This window comes from Typopeltis vanoorti, chromosome 21 (genome assembly GCF_054136105.1).
Source record: "Typopeltis vanoorti isolate ZY-2024b chromosome 21, IOZ_Tvanoo_1.0, whole genome shotgun sequence".
NCBI classification, from domain to species: Eukaryota; Metazoa; Arthropoda; class Arachnida; order Uropygi; family Thelyphonidae; genus Typopeltis; species Typopeltis vanoorti.
Genome location: NC_143569.1, coordinates 33,239,426 through 33,265,072, shown reverse-complemented (window position 1 = coordinate 33,265,072; position 25,647 = coordinate 33,239,426). Strand labels below are relative to the sequence as shown.

General features: G+C 35.3%; 1 protein-coding gene across 3 annotated transcripts in view; it reads left to right on the top strand.

The window, feature by feature from the left end:
- Asap (ArfGAP domain of ASAP) overlaps positions 1 to 25,647 on the top strand; it is a 718,739-nt gene that overhangs the window by 335,616 nt on the left and 357,476 nt on the right. For all 3 annotated transcript variants that reach the window (XM_090411444.1, XM_090411445.1, XM_090411443.1), the window contains exons 16-17: positions 6,431 to 6,564; positions 22,762 to 22,844. In XM_090411444.1, the coding sequence (XP_090267570.1) occupies positions 6,431 to 6,564; positions 22,762 to 22,844 (217 nt within the window). The remainder of the gene's footprint in view (positions 1 to 6,430; positions 6,565 to 22,761; positions 22,845 to 25,647) is intronic.

Genomic DNA, 25,647 nt, shown 5'->3' with positions numbered 1-25,647 from the left:
GAGTTAGATGGATGAGTAATATCATTAAGCATGAGCTGCTGAAGAAGAAAATGCTGTGGAGGGTATTTAAGAAGAAAGATGACCAGCAAACTCATTAACAGTACAAAGCTTGGGCAAGAAAGGTGACCAGTATGAAGGAAAATCAGATTGAAAAGAAACTAGCTGAGCAGGCCAAAGGAAATCCTAAAGAGTTCTTTCACTATGTGGCAAGTAAGAGGAATAATGAACTTAAGGAAAGCTGATGGTCAAAAGGTGAACAGAAGCAGATAAAATAGTAGTGCTACTGAGTAATCACTCTGCAAGGGTATATCACCCAAGTAAGGTTACTGCTGTAATTTATGTGATAGAGACTGATGTGGGAACAGAGGTTGATGAATTGGAGGTTCTTGGGATATTGTAGAATCTCAATGTAAATACAGCTGTGGGATTAGATTGAGATAATATCCACTCAGGTTTTGCAAGAATGTGCAAGGGAACTGGCAATGCTTCTGACTAGGCTCTTTGAGTCTCAGCTCTGGTAGAGTTCCAAGGGTGTAGAAAGAGGGCAAAATAATTCCTTTGCATAAGAAAGGTTCTAAGACTGCAGTAGCAAATTATAGACCAATCAGTATGTCAAGCATGGTGGTTAAAGCACTGGAAAAAATGGTACAGAAAGAGAATTCAAGAATGATTGGATAAAAATATGATACTGACATGAGGGACAACATGGCTTTGTGAAGGGTCGGTCATGACTTGGTAATTTACTGACTTTTTATAATGAGTAGCAGCTGAGTTGGATGTAGGAAATGGCTACATAATGATTCTGCTGGATTTTCAAAGACGTGAAAGAATACCGCATGGAACTCTGTTATGCAAATTAGATTAAATTGGGAATGGATATGATACTGGTTATGTGGATAAGAGAGTGGCTGATGGACAGATATCAAAAAGTGGCATATAAGAATCAAGGCAAAAACAAGTGACTAGGAGAGTGTGCCACAAGGTTCAGTGCTTGGTCCACTGCTCTTTAATTTGTATATAAGTGATACAGGAAATAACCTGAAAGGAAATATTTAGTTGTTTGCCAGTAATAAAAAAATTAGGTAGAGTAATAATTAATCAAGGCGATGTGGAAAGTTTTGTATTATGGGATAGATTACAAGCTGTGTACTGCATTAATGGAATTCAACTCCAGGAAAGAGATGAAGCTAGAAATTTATGGATTGTGGTAGATAGAGTTAAAGTTTAGAGGACATATTACTAGGGTTACTAAGGTAGTCCATAAGATTACTAGGCTATTGAAGAATACACTAGCTTGTTTGAGATAAGGAAGTTGTTGTTCCTGTTTATAAGACCTTGATATGTCCACATCTGTATTCCTGTGCCCAGGTCTGGTCATCTAGGGAGTTCTTGGGGATGAGGAAGTTGTGGAGAGGATTCAGAAGGGAGCAAACAAACCAGTGAGTGGTCTGTGGAATGTTGCCCATGAAGATAGATTGATAGTGTGTAGATTGCATGTGTTGGTTGATAGCAGAAAAAGAGGGAATATATTAGAAACATTTAAGTTGCATAAAGGGTTTTATAGGATTGATACAGTGGAAATAATACAGCAGTTGGCTAGAGGAACCAGAACAAAGATCATTCCTGGAAGTTGAATAAAGGTGTGGTTAGTAGGGGTATAAGGACTAGATTTTTTGCTTGGAGTGTTGTGAATTAGTGAAATGGGTTGCCAGAGTCACTTATGGGTGCTTTGTCTGTTAATGGGTTCAAGGAGAGGTATAATAGATTGTATGGATAGTTTGGGTCTCCCATGATGGGATCCAAGGAGGTTCCTGTACAATAATTGAGGAATGTTCAGGTTACTATGACAGCACTACATGATTAAGTTGACATTAACAATAATGTCAATCTCCTTTCAGCAATTTTCTTCCAAATAAGTCTATTACCTATGAGCACTCCAGTATTGTAATATCTAACATTTCATGCTTCTAAGGCAATTCTGACTGAATCAATCCACTGAGACCTTGCTCTTCCTCTGGGCCACTTTCCTGCCATCATGGCATCAAACACCTGTTTTGCTAATCTCTCGTCGCCTATTCTTTTAAGTGCCATACTACCTTAGGTTAGCTCTTCTGACTTATTTTTGAATGCTAATAATGTCAAGTTCTTTTCTAACATCTTTGTTTTTAATATAATTGTGCCATTGATGCCATCATTCACTCCCCTAATTTTTCCAGAACTCCTCATACCTTTGGTCTCTAGTTGATCAAGTGCATTATTTCTTATTCAACTCAGATCCCTAATTTAAAACTGGTTTGAACACTGCCTTGTATACTGCTAGTTTGGTGTTTTGGCTCTAATTTCGCTCTTATTCCATATAACTGTATTCAGCTAGCTTCGCCCTAGCTTTGCTTATTATGTTGTCTATTCCCAAATTTATCTTGCCATTTTCACTAAAAACTATGCTTAAATAGCTGAAATGCTTGACTTGTTCTATAGGATCTCCATTCAGAATGCAGCTAAAGTTTTCTGCAGTAATAATACAGTACAATAGTACTGTATTATTACTGCAGAAATCAACTGTCAAACCTGATTTTTTTTATTTTGCTAGTTTCATTTCTTTTTCACATCACTTGATTACCTTGATGGACCTGTGTTTCACTCAAGATTTCTCCATGAGTGCAGGTCACAAAGATGCCTCCAACAATCTCTATCTTGAGCCTCTCTTCCATTTTATACCCATAGATTTCATTAGTGGATCTTCCCATCTTGTAGGTGGTCTTCCTGCTTTTCTCTTTATTCTTGGTTGCCAGTTGAGTATTCTATACGTCCATCTGTTATCCCTGAGTCTGGCTATGTGACCTGCCCATCTCATCTTGCTTTCATATACTGCAGTTACCACATCTTTTATGCCTGATCTCTTTCTTAGTTCTGTGTTTCTAACATGTTCCATTTTGCTGATGTTACAAATCCTGCGTTCTATTGCACGCTGAGTTATTCTGAGAGTTTCTTCTTCTTTTCTTGTCGTGTTCCATGTTTCTGATCCATATGTGAGTGATGAAAGAATGTCACTATTAAATAGTTTTGCCTTCACAGAGATTTGGATCAGTAAGTGTTTCTTTTAGTCTGTTGAATGATAGCTATGCAGCTTTCTTTCTTTTTGCTAGTTCTTCAGATAAATCATTATTCATTTTTATTGTTTGTCCTAAGTAATTGTAGGAGTCATCCCGTACTGTAGGGATGCCATCAATACATAGGTGACTGTCACTTGTGTAAATGTTTTTGATCCATTTTGTTTTTTCTAGATTCATTTCTAAGCCTATCTTACTGCTGTTTGTGTATATTTTTTCACCCATTTCTTCTAGGTCTTTTGGGTTGTGGGATATCAGTACTAGATCATCGGCAAACATAAGGATTTATAGTTTTTCACCATCTATGCTTATTCCTCTCTTTAGGTCTATTTTTTTCAGAATGTATTCTAAAGTGCTGGTAAATAGATTTGGGGAGATTACATCGCCTTGATACATCCCTCTCTTTATATCTATATTTATAGGTTGATCAAATAGGGTTATTTGTGTGGTCTGATTTTTGTTAATTTCTTTTATCATGTGAATGTAAGTAGGATCCACATTTATTTCCAGTAAGGCACTGATGTGACTGCATTGTGTTCTATGGTATCAAATGCTTTTTTAAAATCAATAAAGAGGAAACATGGAGGGATTCGGTATTCTCTGCATTGTTCTGTTAGTTGTGGAGAAGCCTCTTCTGAATCCTGCCTGTTCTCTACTGGAGTTGTCTTCAAGAGTGTTTTGGATTCTGTTCAGTATTACTCTGTTCATGATTTTATATATGTGAGAGAGTAGACAGATTGGACGATAATTTTTTGTCTTCCTTGTTCCCTTCTTTGAATAGAAGTATGGTTTTTGAAGTCTTCCATTCCTCTGGAATCTTTCTTTCTTTGAAGTACCACGTGAATCTGGCAGCCAACGCTTTGAAAATAATTGGTCCACCTTGTTGGGTTTCTTCAGCCTTAACATGATCAAGTCCTGAGGCTTTACCTTTACTCATTTTTTTAAGGGCATGTTCTATTTCTTCTGGAAGTACATCTGGTATATTGCTTGGTTTTGGAATGATAGGTTCTGAGACTTGGCACTTAGTTGCATAGAGATCATTATAAAATTCTGCACAATTTCTTCTATCCTTTTTCTATTAGTATGTTTTTCTCCATTTTGATCCTATAAAGCAGATGGAATTGACTGCTTTCACATCACTATTTTATTATTTGTTATTAAAAAAAATCTCAAGATTGCTTTCCATTTGCAATTTCTAAACCATGTGTGCTTGTTTACCACTCATAACAGTTTCAATCAAGTAATTTGGAATTATCAACTCTCAGTACAGAGAATTACAATAGATAACAGTATGCACCTAAAAGCAGTGAGAAGACAATTGTCCATAGAACAAAATACATTAATATCTGTTAAAGATGAAAACGAAGTACTAACTGAGGACAGATGATAAGAATAGAATCCTTCTATACCAATTATATGATGATTCCTAAGACTTGAAGCCAATATGAAAACAAAATGCAATATCCCAAATGGAATATAAGGAAATATGCCCTGAGTTTTGAAAAAAATTCAGTATGCAATAGGTAGCATGATGAGCAGTGGAGGGAGAGAGAGAGAGACTGGTGGCATACCAGTCATGATTATGTTAAGTAAAATTTATACATGCTGCCTAAAACAGAAGAGAATACCCAAGAGTTGGAATAATACTATCCTTATTGTTGGTTTTTAAAAAACAGGAGACAAAGAAAATATTAAACATTACTGCCTTATCAGTCCCATTTCAACAATTTTTTTTTTACAAAAATCATTAGTAACAGAATGCAAAACAGACTAGATTTTGCCAACCCCAGAACAAGCTGGGTTCAGAAAAAAAAAAATGGCACTATTCTTTCATTTAGTTTTACACGGTGATTAGCATTAATTTCAGACAAATTAATGAGACAACTATGTTAGAAATAATTACTTTTATTTCCCAACGTTTTGACCTTCATGTTAATGTCATCTGGAGTATACACATTATATACAGAGGCAAGCTATATTACATTTCCCAGAGATGAAAAAACAGATACAGGACAATCAAAGAAATGGGAGGATGAGATTAAAGAGACTAGAACTCATTGGCATAGAAAGCCTCAAAATAAGACTGAATGGAAGATTTGGAGGAGGCCTTCATCCAGCAGTGGACAGTAAATGGCTGAAGAGGAATGCAGAGAACTCATAGAGACCACAAGAATAGTTTACTGTAGTGAATTTTCTTTAGTAGCATTGGACTTTAGTTGGAAATTTTCAATAGTTTTTGCAGTGGGAGAGTGTTATATTAATAGTTGCATGTGTAGTGAGAGTATACCTTTGGGCATTTCTTTTAAAATGGCATGCAAGAGTATGGCATCTTTATTAACAGTGATGTGTCACCTACAGATAATGGGGTACGTTTAGAAATTTGTAATATCCAAAATTTTTTTTTTTTTTTTTACATATATATCTAGTATTGAAATCAACTTTTATTTTTTTAATAAAAGTTATTTAATAAAATATGCAAAATTTGTAAATTTTTTTGGGAATATCAAATGGTTTTGGGTGGTATGATACTACAAAGATGCTGTCATAGCTGCCAAAAATCTGTGATTTCAAAGATCTGTCACTTTACAAGACAGATAACAAATTATCTTCCATTTTATCCAATAGCAGAACTTCAAAATAATCAATAGAAAGCAGGATGATTTTAGCAATGTCACATAATTACATAATAGGAAAGAGTGGCTTGAAGATATCAATTGTTATGTGATGTTTGATGGGAGTGAAGTTAATAAGTTGTCAAAATACAATTCGATTACTTATCTCCAAAATCCACAAAATGTAATTTCAGGGATTTTGAAGATAAGTAATTGAAAAGATGTCAGGAAAAAAAAGCATTTGGACTCTGAGAATAATACTAATTTCAACATGGGAATGGGGATTTTTGCAACTAAATGACCATTGACCCAACTAGAGATTTGTTGCTAATAAAAGCGGCTTCTTCACTACTAAGTATGAAAATATTAAGTCCTTTGTTGACACACTTTGATCTAGAACAAATATATCAAGCAGCTCAGCTATCAGATTCCATCAAGCTACCAAGGTTCCATCAAGACCTGATTCAGATCCTTACAATCAATATTTGTTCATCACTGATTTAATTAAAAGTGACCTGAAACCTTTTTCTAGCTTAATTGATGGTAGAAATTCATTTATTATTGTTTACTACTTTTTGGTGCATAATTTTTTTAAGGAAAATTTAAACCACCGTAGAAATTTCAAAGTGTATCGCATTATTATCTTAATTATTGGAAACTGATCTACAATAGTAACCATTTAAAAAATTATGTTAACAATCCTTCCAGATCCCACATGGCTTTCTACCAATTATGGAATTCTTACATGCATTGAATGTTCAGGTATCCACAGAGATTTAGGGGTTCACATTTCTCGTATTCAGTCTCTCACTCTAGATAACATAGGAACATCACAGCTATTGGTAAGTTTGTAAGACTACTGAGTTGATTAATCTTTACATTTTGACTACTTGAAATGTTCAAATATGTGTTGCCTTTTCTGTGACAATAGTTCAGTGATATTTGAATAGTGAAATAAAAAATTTATATCCATAAGTTGGATATAATATGCAAAGCAGATGCTTTAATTAGATATATGGATCCATTATAAGTTAATTTGTTTGTTCATGCATAGCAGTATTCAAAAAAAAAAAAAAAGTATTGCACTGCTATTTTTTTGCTTATTGTATATACCTCCTTGTCAAAAAAAAAGGGGGAGGGGACATTGTAAGAGATGTAGATCATTAGAAACAAAAAATATTCTTATGAATTCTTATTCTGAATGCATATTATCAGTTATTTTTTGTTGTATTTTGATCATGAAAGAAAAAACCTTTTTGTTTAGATATACAAGTATATGTATAGGTATGCCTTCACTCTTTTAATTTCTTAAAGGAAGAAACAAAAGACAAAAACATGTAAGATCTCTCTAAGTGACAAATGCAAGATGTTATATTTGGACAATAAAAATCCAAGTAAAGCAGGAGTAGCTATAGTATTCAACACTAAGTATAAGGATAATTTTGAATTGCAAGCAGTATCAAGTAGAGTGATGTGGACAAATATCAGAATGGGTTGCAACAAGACTTATTTGTACTTATGGCTCCACAGAAGGTTCTACTAAGAAGTCAGAGAATGTTTTTTTTTGAGGCATTGAAGTTGGGCCTTGTTGGAGATCTGAATAGTGGAATAGGAAATGGTTACCAGATATCTAGAAATATTCTGGGAAAATTTGAAGAATAATTTGAAGTAAAGCTAATAAGAATAATAAGCACCTGCTGGATTTATTTCTTTTCAGGATATGGGATAAATATTACTAACACCATGCTCCAACATAAAAATGTGAATAAATTTACATGGAGAAAAGATGCAAGAAGGTTAAAAAAAAATTTTTTTTTTTTAACCTTCTTGCTATGATATTTTAATAGTGATGTTTTCCCACTGTTTCAGATCACAAGAATATCAGAGGATCTGAAATTGGATGGGATCATCATTTAGTTTTGAGCAGAATAAAACTGAATGTCATATTGAAAAGAAGAAGAAGAGTGCATAAAAAACTTTTAAGATTTATGAAAGTTGAGCATCTTTCTTTCAGAAGTGAACTAGACTCAAATACACAAACATTGTTCCAGAAAAAAATGAAAGATTAAAAACAAGAACCAAATCTTGGAAATTCATTTGCAAATGAATGAAAATGTTGATTCAGCCAGAGAGGCATGCAGTGCAGTAAATATTGTTAATAGTATTCTTAAGCTAACACAAACATTTGGAAACAGGTCACTAAGTCTGTAATCCATTAACAAGTTCAACAGATCTAATGGTTTTAATTATGCATTTCCAAAATTTGCTCTATATCTTATTGTTGGATTCTGAATGAAGAGTAAATGGAAATTGTTATTACATCATTCAGAGTCCAATACCATTCCCTAAGCAAAATTTGTTTTTTTATAACTAATAGTCTCATGTTCATAATATGCTCTTTATGTAATTTCTTTTAAGTTATGTTAATCAATATTTATTTATTTATAAATTTTTGGGATAAATTAGTTATGAAAAGCTGTATTAAAAATATCAATTATTTTGTGAATTTAATTTCCTTTAATATAATGTTAAAAACTGTAATATGTGAATTTTTAATGTATCCAGGAAATTCCTTAAGATTGGCTGCTATGAGATATGATGCTACTTTTAGCTAGTGTGTGACTGTACAGGATGCATAAAGCCAGTTGGATATAAACAAAACCAGTTAGAACCAGATTTTGGCGGGAAAGGAGAGTAGGATTTGATAAGCAGTACATGAGAAAGTTAGACACATGGGAGTAGGGAAGCAGGCAAGGAAGGTGGCCGATTAACATGGTGTAAATGGAAATAAGGACTGGGAATTGCTTGACACTTTGATTGGAAGTTAAGTTGGACTAGTGAAAAAGGATATATTCTCCCGAGTCTATTAATCAGTTACAGAAACAGAAGAATCTTTTAAGTTTCTGTAGTCTCAAAGTCAAAGTCAACAAGAATTTAAGTGTGTTCATAGGATTTTCGATGTGAAGAAGCTATACTGCTTATACCAGTAAGATTATCTTTTCTATGCCTAGTGTGAAGTAGTGAACTTATTTCCAGGGAACATATTTAATCCTTATTGCTGTATTTAACTATTCAAGATCAAATGTATGATATAGTGAGACATTTCCATCTTGACGTCCTAAATATTGTTCCATTTGGATTAATAGTTCAAGACTGAAAGTGTGATATAGAGAAGCCTGTTGTAAGAAACTTAATGTAATATTGGATACTGAAAATTCTGTAAACTATTTTGCTGGGTTGATTGAACTTTGAAATCTTCAAATGAATGTCTGATGGTGTATATTTTATAACTGTTCTGAATAGTTAAACTGAGTTGATATTTAAACTATATTGAATAGTAATAACTTTGATAAGAGTGAAGTTGTGATAGGAATCCTTGATAATAAGAAGAATATAATCTCTAAGCATAAGTTCTAATCGTAATTATTATACTCAGCTGAGTAGTTTGCTAGTATCTCAATGAAAACTTAATTATTGTTTAACTGTATTTTCCCAACTAGAAATCTTTGCTTTGATGTAAATTTATGCGACACTGCATTAAATAATTTTATTTGAATTGAATCTTGTATTTGCCTAATTTCTTCATTGCACCACTCGTTAAAATAATTCAAATCTTAGCGGGAACCCTATATAATAAAGAGAACCTCGGCCTAAAATTAAGTTAGTAATAATAGCGATTGGTTGATGGTTGATTCCTCAATGTTGCTCATGCAAAATTTGAACATAGAGTGGCGCAGTATAAAATAAACATTCTCTGTGTTCGAATGAGGAGTCAATCAACAACTAGAATACACATCGGAGTAGAAAGTAGGATCCAACATTATTCCTTCCCTCCTCTTTTACCTTGTGGTATTAAGGATTTTCTACATTTAATCGCTACCATATTAATGATAAGGTGGTTATCCCGATGCCTCCTGGTGTGTCCTATGTCTGTAGAAGCTTGTGTTTATGGGTCGGTTTGCCTGATTTGGGGGGCGAAAATTCTGAGTTTCCAGGCCGAAAAAGCCCCTGCCTCCACATGAGACTGACTTACTTACCTTTTAGTCAAAAGAGACCAGATAAAGGTTCCTCACGTCACTGACAGGAATCAAACTCTGGTCTTTCCAACCAAAGGGCTTAGGCTATACTGACTGAGCTGTGGAGACTCATTTGTTTTATATACCAAGGATAAATGTTGTAATTCTTTTCCAAAAGCATCACCATTAAAGTCAGCACAATGTTGCTCTGATTAAGATCTTTTCTCTCCACATTGTTTTCACACATGGTGAGATAATTTCCAAGCAATCAACTTTTTCTGCTAAATGCTTAACAGCATTCAAGCAGACAGTTAATCCTGCTATAACATTGTCTAACAAAACGTAAAACACATGCACATTCTGAAGTAGGCCTCTTCTGGAGTATCATCTGTTCCATTCATTTCTTCCAAGTTAACATTAGGTCTGCTGTCTTCATGTGACCTTACCTTCTTGCACTTAACTCCATCACATCTATGGAAGAGTTTTATTTCTATACTTAGGTTTGACACAAGCAATGTGGCTTCATTCCACATGCATTTCCAATTGTTTTGAAGTTTTTTTCAGCTCTGAGGAGAGTTCTATGTTTGCTATTTCAACATCCAGTGTGGCATCTCTAGCTTGAATGACCTTGTTGCAAATATCTATGCTAGCTAAATATTTTGTACCATGCAGCTAACATTAACATACAGGCAAAAGATGTCTCATATAATAAAACTCCATGAACTTCATTTCTTGTTTGGCCATCAAATTTAGTTCTAGGAGGTGTTCCAGTGCTATGAGTAATTTAATGCTAGGCAAGTGAACTGCAAAAGACTTTACACATTCAACACGATCTGACCATCTTATTTTAGACATACCATGAAGACAACAACCAATACTGTTTTGTAGTCATTCTCGCCTCTTAAGGCTGGAACTGAACATGTGGTACACAGTCTGAATTGTTCCAAAAAAGGTTATTGCTTCAGGTATGCATTAAGCAGCATTTTCCACATAAGTTGCATGTGTGACCACTGCAAGCTGAAAGAATTGCTATTGGGCATTGTTCTTTTATTTCTGCTTGTGTGCCATTTTATATTTTCTGCCCATGTTTGCCCCATTATCGTAGGCTTGAGCTCTACAATCACTAAGAGGAATAACTTGCATTGAAAGAACATCAGTTATCAACTGAGCAATCTCTTCCTCTCTTTTGTTGCTACAATCTGCAAACTTAAGAAATCTTTCTTGAATTTCTAGCAATAAGGGAATGGAATTTTTAGAATTCTTGAGGGACAAATGTCTCAGTAGCACAATTGGAAGGACAACGGTACATTGCGCCCTTCGATTGGAATAGGCCTAATTTCGATTTTCGTCATGACTGGAGGAATCTTTATCTGGACGATTTCAATTGAAGGCCGATCTCATACGAAGGTAGGAGGGTTTTTTCTCACGGAAACTCGGGTTTTTCATCCTGCATACAGACAAATCGGCCCTTCAGAACACACGCAATTTACAGACAAAAATACTAGTTGTGGTGGAGGTGGACGGTAGATGGCATTGATGGAGATGATTCGTAGTAGCAGTTCGGCGTAGTGGTTGAGACAGTTGTAGGTGTTCTCCTGCGATGAGTCTTTGGACTCCTTGGAGGTATCAGGAATAATAATAATAATAATAATCTCATACTTCATTTCTTTTAAAATACATATTGCAAACAAAATGTTAAATGTTCAATATGAGAAGAATCTAGTGTGGAATCTACTATTACTACAAAGTACTTTGCAGATTACCTCTCAAGCAAAATGTGTAGTTTCACAAGATTCAAGCATTCTGCAATAAATTTATTTTGTGAGTTAGGGGACAGATGAACTTTAAGCCAATGACTCCTTTTCTGTGACTCTGCTACACTTAGCACATGTTCCTAAAGGATTGGGTCCCACCTGGACTTGACCAGAGTAGTTCAATGAGTCCAAAAAGTTTCATTATTTGAATCACCAGTTTGATGGGATGAACCAATAAATGCTTGATGACATTCTACCAAGAAGATTACAAAATCAATGATGTGTTTTAAAAGGTTGTACCATTTCACAGCTTTAGTTTTGATTGACACTTCTAAGGTGATGTCAACTCCTGTCCCTAGACAGCAGGTGCCTTTCTAGTTCTCACCAAGCTAGGTAACATTCTCTGTGACTTGCCTTTTCATGTTTTGGGATCCTATAGACAATTTTCTGCCACTTCCTAGTAGAATCCCATCCTTCAGCAGATACCAGTGCAAACTTAGACACAGAAATGGTAGTCTTGACTGTCTTGTGTCAAAATAATCGACATAGAAAGCAATATAAAGCTTGTTTTTTGACCTCCAGACCAGCCAGTTTTTACATGCAGTTCTCCATTAGTGCTTTGAAATTTCAGTATGCTTTCTGGAAAAACTTCATTCCAGGTGTCTGTTAGAAATGTGACCATTCATAACATACTCTTCTGTTTCCTTTTGAGATAGAAACTTGATTGTGATACATCTAATATCAAGGCCTACATTATGATTACTCCTCTAATCTTCTAAATTCACTTCCACATTCATCTGTATATCTGCTTCTTTCTGTTTTTCATTTTCTGCCTTTGCCTCTTCATCAAAATACTGTGCATGATTACCCAAATCAACCTGCTCTTTGTTTGGGGATGTCGTTTCCACCAGTTTCTTCTTGTTTTAATTCTATAGGTGAGGTCAATGAAAAAAATTTTGAAACTTCATTTAATCCAAATCGAATGAATGTTTGTTGATCTTGCTCCTTTTTTTCTTCCTCTCGTTCTTTCTTGTCTTTTCTGTTCTGGACTCCTGATTTCTGAGAATACATTTTGGAAAGATGATTTACAATTTATACTTTTATATCTGAAAAAAGGAAAAAAAAAGACAATAAGACAAAAAATATTATATACTAATAATTTAGTAGTATTAGATGTACTGGTAGTAGTAGTGGTAATAATAATATGAGTAATATTATAAAGGTGATCTTTGCAGAGTTGACATATTAGTTATCAGTTATCTAATAAAAAGAGCCAGTAAATTGTGTTCAAGGCAAAATAACCAATCATTGTCCTTCAGAATCTTTTTACAAGCAATTTTATTTTAATTTATTAGACAAAATAATAGTAAATATTACCTAAAAGACAAAAAAATAAAGTTGTGATATCAAAACTAAGGGAGATATATATATATATATAATTTGAACCTCTAAATCTATGCTATTTCAATTTTGCTTATTACTATTATAAAAAATAATCACGTAACTTGTAATGGTATACGAGAAGAGAGAATTGAGAGAGTGAATGGTAAGAGATATAATGTATGGGGGGCTCATTGATCTGTGATGTTCAAGATAGGATGCGTGAGGATTGTTTGCCAGGAGGAACAATAGAAAGTGTGGCTTTGGCAGTTAAGAGAGGTGAAAGGGTGGATGAGATGATTGTGATGGTGGGAACAAATGACTTGAGTGGTGGTGTAAATAGGGCAGCGAGAGATATGAGATTCTTGCTTGAGGTGATACGAAAGAAGACACAGAGAGGAAAGATGGTGTGTGTGTGTGTTGCCTAGATATGATAATGACGAGCTGAGCAGAAGAGCAGTCATATTGAATGACATAATAGCTAGAATGTGTGAGACTGGAATATGTGGATGCTTGGAGTGCATTTGAGGACAGAGAGGAATTGTATGCGAGAGACCGCTTACATTTGAATGAGGAAGGACGTAGGCATCTGGAAAGATTGCTGTTCTGAACAAGTCAGTGTGTCCCAGGGAGGATGGTAGCAGAGGTGGCCTCTTGGGAATGGGTACTTGGGAGAAGGGGGACGACATCAGCTAACACTGAGCCCAGTGGAGTCTAGAGGGGATAATGTTGGGTATAGAAACAACGACATTTATATGCTGTATACTAATGCTAGGAGTATCCCGAATAAAGGAGAGGAATTGGTGACGCAGATAGAATCAGCCTGGTCAAAAACTATTGGGATCACTGAGATGTGGTTGATAGAAGAGGATATAATGACAGGAATAGAACTTGCTGAGTACAGCATTTTTTGGCAGGATAGGAAGGGAAAGCATGGTGGTGGTGGAGTACCGCTAATGATAAGTGACGACCTATGTCCTCTAACAGTGGAGACTTTGGAAGGCAGTGGCACTAATGATTTTGAAAGCATATGGTGTGAGGTAGAGGTGGGCAAGACAGGATAATTAGTGGGGTGTTGCTACAGACCCAGGAGCACAGGGGTGGGGACCAGAAAATGTTTAGACAGTTGAGTTTGGCAAGCAAGAAGAATGATTGTTATGGGATATTTTAACTACAGTAGTATAAACTGGGGAGAGAAAGATGCATGTAGCAATAAGAGAATGGAATGTCTAGAATTCTTAAGGGACAAATGTCTTAGGCAACATGTGATAGAGGGAACAAGAGGTTCAAGACTTTTGGATTTGGTTATAGCATCAGAAGAGTTGGTAATAACTGATGTGTCATCTCTCCCACCAGTTGGAGAGAGTGACCATATGGGTTTGACTTGGAAAATGAATAGACATGCAGGAGTATGAAAGAGACAGGAACGTATGTGGAATTATAAGACAGGTGATTATAATAGTCTAAGACGTCAACTTGGGGAAGTTTCATGGAGGGAGGAATTGGAAGGCTGGGATATCATTAGTGCGTGGGAAATTATGAAAGAATATTTATTAGCAGCAATGGTAAGTTGTATTCCACAAGTGAAGAAGAGGATACAATTTGGAGTAAAGTGGATGACAAACAATATTAAACAGGAATTGCATGTGAAAAAGAGGCTATGGAAGAGATATAAGGAGAAAGGTGAAGAGAAGATGCATGAAGAGTATAAGACACAGGCCAGAAGAGTGACTAGTATGGTAAGGAAGGTGAAACAGGAATATAAGAGGAGATTGGCTCTAAGATCCAAAGAAAATCCTAGGGAATTTTTTAGATATATGGCCAGTAGGAGGAGAAATGACTGTGGAAAAATGATATTGTGGGATAAAAATGGGAATAGAGTGACTGATTCAGAGGACATAGTGGAATTGTTCAATGAACACTTTATTGGAGTATTTCATCCTGGAGAAGTCAGTTTTAATGCTAGAGGGATTGGGCAGGTTCGGGGTTTAGAGGTACAAGAGGAGAGTGTGTTTCAAATACTGAGTACACTGGATGTCAGTAAAGATGTGGGACTGGATGGTATTTCACCACGAGTTTTGAGAGAATGTGCTAGGGAACTGACAGTGCCTTTGACCTGGCTTTTCAATGAAAGTCTGGCTGCAGGAAAGGTGCCCATGGAATGGAAGGAAGATAAGATAGTGGCATTGCATAAGATGAAAGTCAGAAAACAGACTGGAAGTGTCTAATTATAGACCAGTTTGTATGTCATCAGTAGTTAGTAAGATCTTGGAGAAAGTAGTGACGAACCATATACTGCATTGGGAAGATGAGGATAATGTTATCTGTGAGAGTCAACATGGATTTGTGAAGGGGTGCTCTTGTTTTAGCAATATGCTAGCCTTTTATGATAAAGTTACAAGAGCATTAAATGAGGGAAAGGCATATACTTCCATTTTCTTAGACTACGAAGGCATTTGACAGGGCGCCACATGATAAGCTGATATTTAAGTTGCAGCACATGGGTCTGAATGTCAGATTGGTCAACTGGATTCAGGGTTGGATGTCCGATAGGTATCAGAGAGATGTGTATGGTGGGGCAGTTTCAAGGAAGCAGAGGGTTACAAGTGGGGTCCCACAGGTCTCAGTTCTGGGACCTATATTGTTTAACCTTTATATCAATGACATTGTCAGTGGATCGCAAGGGGATATTCAGTTGTTTGCGGATGATGCAAATCTGGGAAGGATTATTAGTAATAGTGCAGATTCGGCAGCCCTGCAATAGGATTTGAATATCAAATCCTATTGCTTATTCAAAGATCAACTTATTCAAAGTTGATCTTTGAATAAGCTAGATAAATGGGGTTTTTTGAATAAGCTAGATAGATAGATAAATTTGGGACACTGTATACTCTATGGGAGGAGTTATACTGGAGGAAATAGGGGAGACAAGAGATCTGGGATTGATTGATAGAAACCTGAAATTTAGTGGACATATTGCAAAGGTGGTGAAGGTAACACAGAGGATTGCTGCAATAATGAGAAGGACACTGACCTGCAGAGAAAACAGTTATCATTCCATTGTATAAGATCCTGATCAGACCACACTTAGACTATTGTTCTCAGATTTGGTACCCAGGATTTGAAAGGGATTAATTAACTGTGGAAAGGGTACAAAGGTGGATAACAAAGATGGTTTCAGGACTGTACAATGATAGTTATGAGGATCGGCTGTGGGAACGTGGACTGCAGAGTTTGGTGGAAATAAAGAAGGAGAGGTGATATGATTGAGACTTTTAAACTGTTGAGAGGTGGCTACAATGTTGACACTGGGGAGTTCTTTCGCTTAGTTGAACAGCAGGAAGGAGCGATGACAAGAAGCCATCCCTGGAAGTTACAAAAGGAATCTGTGAGGAGTGGCATTCTTTACATGGAATGCATTGCCTGATGGAGTGGTGAGAGCGAGAATGGTCAATAAGTTTAAGGAGTGGTATGATAGACTTTGTATTTCTTAGGAAGGACCTCCCACGATGAGTCTTTTGACTCCATGGAGGCCTGAAAATAATAATAATAATATTGGGTAATATTTTACCCCATTAGGCCTATATCTAAAAAAAAAAAAAAAAAAAAAAAAAAAAAAAAAAAAACATTTAAGCAAAAACCACCTATACATACATAGCAAATATTTATTGTATACTGACGAATAAACTGTTAGATCAGCATTGCCAAAAAATTTTTCTTTTCAATGTACCAGACTTAATGACTAAAAAATACAATAAAAAAAAATATCAGGTAAGCTGCTAACTCTGTATTCCTATGTATGCACATATATGTGTCGAATTCCAAATGAAACTTTGAACAAATAGATTAGAATTATATTTTTTGAGTAGAGTTTGAACCCCAGATTTGTTACTATTACCATGTATTATGACCATTTCCATACTTCAGTAGTCAAAATTGTACCAAATCTGGTGCATAGTATCCAATATGGCAATGCTGCATTAGACTCTCTCATAAAATAGTACTGAAGCAGTTGCCATGATGATAGAAAAATGGAAAAGTATAACCCCACTTATCCATTTAAGAGTTAAATCACATTGATGCAGTGAGACTGTGATGAAAGTAAATAATATTATTTATTATATTGAGTGCTATGAATATTAACAGCATCTTGAGCAGAATAGAATGCCTAGTTTTTTTGGATGGATCTTGAATCAAGAAGATTATAACAGAAAAATGCAAGATCTTCTATGTGACAGTTTCACATGCCAAATAATAGATCAAGACTACATTATGTCTCAAAGGAAAAAGTCTACAAATTACTGAAGAAATGACTTCCTGGCCAAAAGAAAAAATAAAACCAGTTCAGTTAAACCACACCAAATTTATGGATTCCTAAAAAACAATCGAACCTAATAATCCCCCCCCCCCATGTCCTTTAGTCGATAGCATAGATAGTCCCACTTATAAACTGGCCCAACAGTTAGCCAAGTTGCTTGTCCCCCTTACTGGCAACTCCTCCACTTTAGTAAAAAACAAAAAAAATTCAGTCCATTTCAAATTACTAGTTAAAAATCATATCCTTAAAAATTCAGACATAATGGTTAATTTTGATGTCACCCCTTTATTTACCAGTGCACCACTTATAGACACTATTGATTTGATCAAGTCTAAATCTCCTCCCCCACCCCCCGATATGTTTGAGTTATTCAAATTTACTGTGTGTGCAGGTTACTTTACATGAGGAGGAAAAAATCTACAAACAGATTAATGATACTGCTATGGGGTTTCCCCCTCTTTAGCAAACTTTTACATGGAACACTTTGAAAACAAAGTACTTACCACAGCTACATACAAGCCACTAGTGTGGTTACACTATATAGATGATGTGCCATTTGCCCCAATGGACAAGACACTTTGGATGCGTTTGTCACCTACCTAAACAGCCAACACCCCAAAATCCACTTCATAGTTGAAAAAGAATCTAATAATTGTTTACTATTTCTTTTTCCATTTACAGAAAGCCAACACACACACACACACACACACACACACACACACACACACACACACACACACACACACACAGGAAGATACATGCATGAATAATCACATCATCATCCAGTCCAACAGTGTGACATTTTAAAAACACTTGCACACAGAGCCAGAGCCATTTGTTCTAATGATACAGCTCTGTTTACAGAACTCAAATATCTGTGTCATACGTTCTTGGCTAGTGGCTATAATTCCTACAAATAGTTAAAATACTGCATAGTTCCATTACTCCTCCCTCCTCTAATACACAGGAACATGACAATACCACATCTATTCCCTATGTCAGAGGTACATCAGAAAAGAATAGCCAAAGCACTGATGAAACAGGCCTATGCACCACATTCAAATCTCATGTTAAACTAGCAGCTCTGATCTGATCGCCTGAGGATAAACTTCACCCCCAAGCACACCCTGGAGTGCATGAAGTTCCCTGTGACTATGGGCAAACAGGAAGATCAGTTAACATCCACCTGGAAGAACATAAAATATACATTTTCTACTATTGTTATGGCATGTCAGGACTGGCAGACCATGCTTTGGACATCCCTTCACACAGGGTTAAACATAAGAAAATGAATGTGCTATTTAGAAGTTGTTACAGATCTCAAAGATTATTTTTTTGAGTGAGATATGGCTTTGAAGAATTCTTCTAACCTGAACAAATATGCTTGCATTAATTTGCCAGAAATTTGGGAGACTGTTATCTTAAGAACAACTCCCATAGCTGTAAGCTTTTTTTTTTTTAATACAACATTAGAGGGTGCCAAAATAAGACTTTAGATCTTTTGTCCATTGTTGTGCTCTGATCATGCTGATTTGAAATTCAGCAAAATATAAACAGCTAATAAATCATCTTTTGATCCGTTTGGTGTTGTTAATACCATTAAAAATAAGTCGCCAAGGGTTCTCTCTCTTAGGAGTTAGTTGAAAGCAAATGCCTCCAAGATCCCACTTTCCAAAAACTTAATTTTGTCTTAATTCATTGATTTTGCTGAATTTTTCCAAATGCCTAAAAAGATGTATATAGAATCATTATTTTGTAAAGTGCCTACAACATTGTCAGCATATACTAATACTTTTCCTTTCATAGCTTGAGGGAACTGTTATTCCTTGTACAGCATACGAATTGTCATCTTCCTCCAAAAAAAAGGTTCAAGAGTCAATGCTAAAAGCAATGGACTATGGGAACAATCTTTCTTCACTAATTTTTGAATTTTTACCAGGTCTGATAGGAACCCATTAACTAGGAGGTAGGTAATTGTATTCATATAAGCTGTGTTAATGAGGGATAGTAGCCTGTTGCTCAACACCAGTTTGCTGGAAGATGCGGAACAGAAAGGGATGCCAGACATCATCAAATGCTTGAGAGATTCATCGAAAGTACTCAAAATGGTTGCTTTTTCACATAATCTAGGCAGTGTAGATTGTGTAGCAGAAACAGATTAAATACAATTGCTGAGCCTGGTATTCCATATGCCTGTTTGCTTTTGCTTATGTATCTCATCATACTTTGAGCCTATTATCGATAATGCAGAAAAATATATTGTGGTCAGTATTAGATAGAGAAATAAGGCTACAGTTGTTAATTAAGCTTAGTATGATATCTGTTAAGTTTTAGAATGAGAATAAATTAATCTGTTAAATAACTAACAGTTGTGAATCCTCTATATGTCTTCTAGTTGAGTATCGTCAAGATATATATTTTAATCAAGGAATAAAATGCTGTTTATTTAAGGCCATATATTTAAGCTTGAATATTACAGGCCCCATATATTTCAGCCTGAAATATATGGCATAAAATAAATAGTATTACTTATTCCTTGTGTTTTTTCATGTTAATTTAAAGAAACCTCTCATGACACATGTATCTCTTAAACAACGATATTTGTTACCATACATATCTTACTTTTTCCACTTTATAATAGGATGGTATCCTCCTATTTTGTCTAATGTTGGGTTTTCCATAATGTTCCAATCACCAGCTGCTATAATGTATCGGCACCATATAAATAGGGCTGCAATTCCTGGAAAAAGTGTTGTCTAACTTGCGTTGGATGGAGCATAAACACTTATTAACCTTGTTGTACATTCATGGTATTTCCAGTCTGTTAAGATTTTTCCTTCTGCATACATTTGGATAATTACAGAATGGGGCAAGAATAAGAACCGTCTACTCCATCCCTGTTAAACCTTTAAAAGCTCCAATAAGAAAGAAGTAGATATGTCTGTTTAATTTTTTTTATTTTTTTATATCTGCAGAAATATGTTTCTTGGGAAAATAAAAACCTGATATTATAACATAGCATAAGTTTCTATACAGCTTGTTTAACTGGAATCCTTACATTTAATGAGACATTGGAAAGAGAAATAATATGATTAGTGTGAAATATATTTGGTAAGTCTTTGCCTTCTAGATTTTGGATGAACGTGATGAAAATGATAAAAAAATGTACAGATGGGAATCATGATGATTCATGATTTCCATCTGTACATTTTTTATCATTTCTTCTCCTTTTAGATTTTGTTAATTTTTTTAGTTTGTCTTTTAATGTATTCTGTTTATCATCAATATTTTTTTATCGGTGCATCTTTTCTGTTTGATGATCTTATCTGGATACTAGTTTGGATGTCTTACTTGCTTTTCTGTTTCCTCTTCTGTGATGTCTCCATGTATAACAGTTTGGTCATGTTGGAAGTTTAGTCAACAAGAAAGGATTAAAATGTAATTTTAATGCTTCCAATATTTTGTTTGTCACTGAGACATCTTCAGGGAATGCAAATAACACTTGTAACAGACACACAAAGACAACATAATATGTAGTGAAAACTCTACTGTCCTATTTAGGTGGTTCATCCGCTATAGGTGTTTCTAGGCAGCCTAGGATGTAAATTGGTCTGATAATTATTGTTTCCCACATTTCGGAAAATTTTATGCACCTGTATTTGTTGAATTAGGTTGATTTCTTTCTTCTTCTGCAGATTCCAAAAACAGTCTTTCTTTTTTAAATTTACTGTGTGATGGAGCATGATAGTTTTCTTCCAGAAGATCCTGTGAGTGGTATCCAATACATGTCTTCAACACCAGAGTGACCATAGTCATGATTGCAGATGTAAGTTTTGTGTTCATCTATACGGATTGTGGCTGATCCAGCTGTCTGTCCAAAGTAAGCCAACTTGCAGGAACAGGGGTACTTTATATACTTCAGGCACTGAGAGAGGAGGGAGTTGATCTTCAGTGGAACAGATAAGGAAATAACATAGTCTATCCTTCCTAGACATGTTAGTGATACGCCTTCCAAATGGTAACCTCTCTTTCACCATATATAGAAACCCCACCAACACAGGTGGATACATACATAAACTTTCCCATCATCTCCCTTCTCAACAGCATGGTGTCATCAAAACCCTCATCAACAGAACCTCCAACTTTTGTTCCACCGAAGCTTCATTTACACAGAACTTGCCTTCATTGCCAAAACTTCCTATTCAATGGTCACAATGCTAAAAAGTTACAAATTATCTGCCCCTTCCACTCGCTCACATCTCTCTTAACATAAAGACCACAGTAATGCCATTTCTATTCCCTATATCCAGGGCACTTCAGAAAAAATAGCCAGAACTTTGAAGATATATAATCTCTGCACTGCTTTTGAACCTCGTTTCAAGCTGGCTTCCTTTCTCCCTCCTCTCCTAAGAATCTGCTTCCTCCCCTCTTTATTCCAGGTGTTTACAAGGTTCCTAACGGAGTTCTTGCAAATTGTCATATTATAGTTAGACTGGGAGATCTGCTAACATGTGCCTACAAGAACACAAAAATATATCTGCTGCCACAACTATGATCAATGAGGTCTAGCACCATGCATGGATGTCTTACACAGAATGAGACAGAAGGAAACCACCATGCTCCATCACAACAGGTACAAACTTGAAAGACTTTTTAAAATCTGCAGCAGACCTAAAAAGGCAGCCTAATCTTAATAAATATGATTGCATTAAGCCTCCCAAAATTTGGCAAACTTTAATTCTTAGACCTCCTGTGCAACATCTAAGGCTAGCCAACAGTACCCATAGAGGGTCTTTCATAGGAATTTAGCCTTTATTTATTTTACCTAATTTCTTCCACTTATTGCTACTTTTATGTTTTTCTGTGTGTTATTACAATTTTAACATTGTATTCCTGATATCTCTTTGACTGAGATGAAGTATTGAAATCAATTAAACATGTTGTTTATTTATATTTTTCTTTGTGCTGTAAATTATTCAATTAAAGTGCATCATGAATGTAAACCAGCACTTAAGCCTAAATACTTTATCATAAACCAAGTCCATGAAAAGTGTTCATCGGTTGATTCACAATAGTGTGATATCATGGAAACAATCCTATGAATGGGCAACGTCTATAATCGAAAATGGTTGTATGAGCAGAGCATCATAAAGCAAAACATTGTAAAGTGGGGCCTTACTGTATAAGATTGACACGAGAATTTTTTTCAATATATGATGAGTAGAGAGAGAACATCTCTGGAAGTTATGTATGAGTTTGGTTAGTATAGGTGTGAAGACTAGATATTTTGCTTGGAAAGTGGTGAATGAGTGAAATAGATTGCAGAGGTAGTTATGAGTGCCCTGACAGTGAAGAGTATAAGAAGGGGATGGTAGGTATTGTGTGAATAATGGTTAGTATGGGTCTTCCGTGGAGAGTCTTCTGACCCCATCAAGACACCCTTATAAATTGTAGTAATAATAATTTGTTCATTTCCAGAGCTTCATTATCTGTAATTTTTGTATGAACTCTCTCTTAATTTAGTATACTAATATATTTTAAAGAGTGGTTCTATTTTTTTTCTTCTTTTAGTTGGCTAGAATGATGACTAATGTAGGTTTTAATGATGTAATGGAGGCAACATTAAGTGAAAAGCTTACACCTTCAAGTTCTATGTAAGTATATGTAATATTTTTTTGCCCAGTTATTTCTCTGAGTTTCAATTGTTTCAAATTTGACCTGACTTTGAATTGACTTCAAATTGTAACTGCTTTGGTTTGTTAAAATGGTTTAAATATGTTACTAATATTAATGTTTTCAATTTCCATGAAGTTACAAATTAAGTTACGTTTACAATTCCGGTTGTGTAGGAGTATATGAATGAATTCCGTCATTCATATACTCACTATTTTTTTTCCCTTGTTTGAAGTTAATTTTTTTTTTTTTTTTCAGCATTTGTAGTAAGTTTGTTAGAGAACATAGTTTTTACTAGTACCTATTTTTAGATCTCTATTTACTATATTTTGCTTCTTGTTTACAGAATCTTCAGTAAAGATTAGTGCAGTGTCATTTGCAAAGTGTTTATTTTACACAATTCTGGACTACAGAATTGCTGATTTATATTATTAACAAAAGTGGTCTGAGCAGAGAGTCTTGGAGAACTCAGTTATTTAGCTTAAGTAAATTGCAGTTGCTTTTGTTTATTTTACTGTTTGTGATCTGAAAGTTAAATATAACTTTTCAACCAGTCAAGAACATTACCTCTAATAGCTATAGTTTCCAGTTTTTTAATCAAAATATATTAGAATACACTGTCAAAAGCTTCCTGTAAATTTAGGAATTTAGATTATATTGATCTTGTAATGAATAAATTAAGTTTATGAAGGTCAGCACTGGGTATTCTGTACTTTCTCTCAGTATCCAAACTCTTTGGAGAGACAGTGTTTTTTAAATAAAGAAATTTAATCTACTTTTTTTTTTACCAATTTCTGTAATATTTCAGAAAAGCCCAAAAGAAAGGAAATCACTATATAATTTTTAAGATCATTATCCCATTCCTTCATTCAACTTAACTATCCAAGGATCTAAAAATATATTCGACACTGGTGCACAATGCTGAGATTTATACCATCACATGACCTGAATTAGAAGAATTTTAAACTCTGATTATAATGTTTATTTCTTGATTGCAAATGGACAAGGAGTATATGGGATTCTGTCTAACAGGGGAAGTTTGGTTTTCTAATCTGATATGGATGCTTACATTGATTATCACTCATATTGATGTTGAATGGAATAAACATGTCTGTAGATTATTTTGCATTGGTCACCAAGGCATCTTCATGGGCACAAAGATAAACACTGAGCACATACAGTCAGGCACACTGGCACAAAAGCAAGCACAGACTGAGTGTTCATGGTGGGGATCCTACAGTTTTAATTGACCCTCTATGGATCCAATAATGGAAACTTGCTGAAGGTCTCACAATGATGGTCTTCCAGTGTTTTGCAAAGTAGTTAGGTAGCCATATTTGTTAAGATTTGTCATATGTTGTAAGCTAAGACAGATTCTAGGAAGAATCTCTCAGATTTATCTGTTCCTGTATAAGAGGGTGGGTTTCTCCCCCACTGAATCCTGTGATCCATATCCATGGTATGGTCTGTACCTCCAAAATGGGTTGTAATGCAGTTAATCAACATAATTCCTGTGTTCTTCCAAGCAGCTATTAACTGTTCCTGTTTATTCTCAGCAGAAATGCAGTATATCCCAGGATGGTCTGGATGATAGAGGGGATCTTTTGGTAAGCAGATAAAGAGATTGGGAGGGGAAAATATCCCATAGCTGTACCTTTAGTCTACTTGTAGGTTTTTCCTGCGATGTAAAATATCATAGTTCATTATAAAACTGGATAAGGCTACTATCTTGGAGGAAAGAGTTGGTAAGAGTTCTGCCACCAAAACTCAGTCTTGTCTGATTGCTTGCAAGAGAGAACTTGCATCTCTTCCCCTTAACTTCAGTAATACAGAAATCTGATCATGTTTCAATATCTCTTCTTGGACTGACCTGCACCTCTTATCTTTCCTGGCACAACCAGATTTTAACTTTAGCTTCTGCAGCCACCAAAAAACTTGATGTAATTTTTCCCACAAGACACTACTTTACATCTCCTAACTCTATACAAATCCTCCCATCCATGGAATACTGCTTCCATATTTGGGGAACAGTTTTGCTGAATTGGCCACTATTATTCCTTCAGTCTCTTCCAAAATCACTGAAACAAAAGCCACTGCTAACTAACAGTCTTTTACAGTTCATCTTGAAACTCGCTGAAAACACTTCACTGCTTCCTCTTTCATTCCATCTGCATCTGTACTTTGGAACAGTCTCTCCCACTCTACTTTCTCCAAAGATTATAAATGCCAGCTGTTCAAGCAAAATGTGAACAGATTCCTCCTTTCTTCTATTCCTCTTGCCCACACATGGCACTAATGTGCTATAGGTCTTTTGACCTTTCATGTGTGTGATCAGATTTTATATATATACATATACACCCAATTCTCCATTTATACGGTAGATTGGTTCCAATAAAAATTGTGTAAATGAAAACCTTGTAAAAAAAGAATACAGTGCATATAAAATAGAAGAATTGTTCCAGATGTGAAAACCCGATACGAACAATAAGTTATTTTCAAACAAAACATACATACAGTATATATGCATCTCTTAAAGAAAATAGTGTGTCACTAATAAGACAGGAATTCAAAAAGGTCCAAATACACCCGTGCATATAGTTATTAGTTAAATTTTATTTGCAGTCACTTTCTGCCAGTATCCGCATTCTTTTGTGAGACTGGAATTAAATCGCTTCCATCACTTTGAAACACTTTGGCCATCCTGTTCATACTACAATGGCAAAACATTTTCTTCAGTAAAAGGAACTAAATTAGCACTAATTTCCAATAATTCTGAAGGTTGAT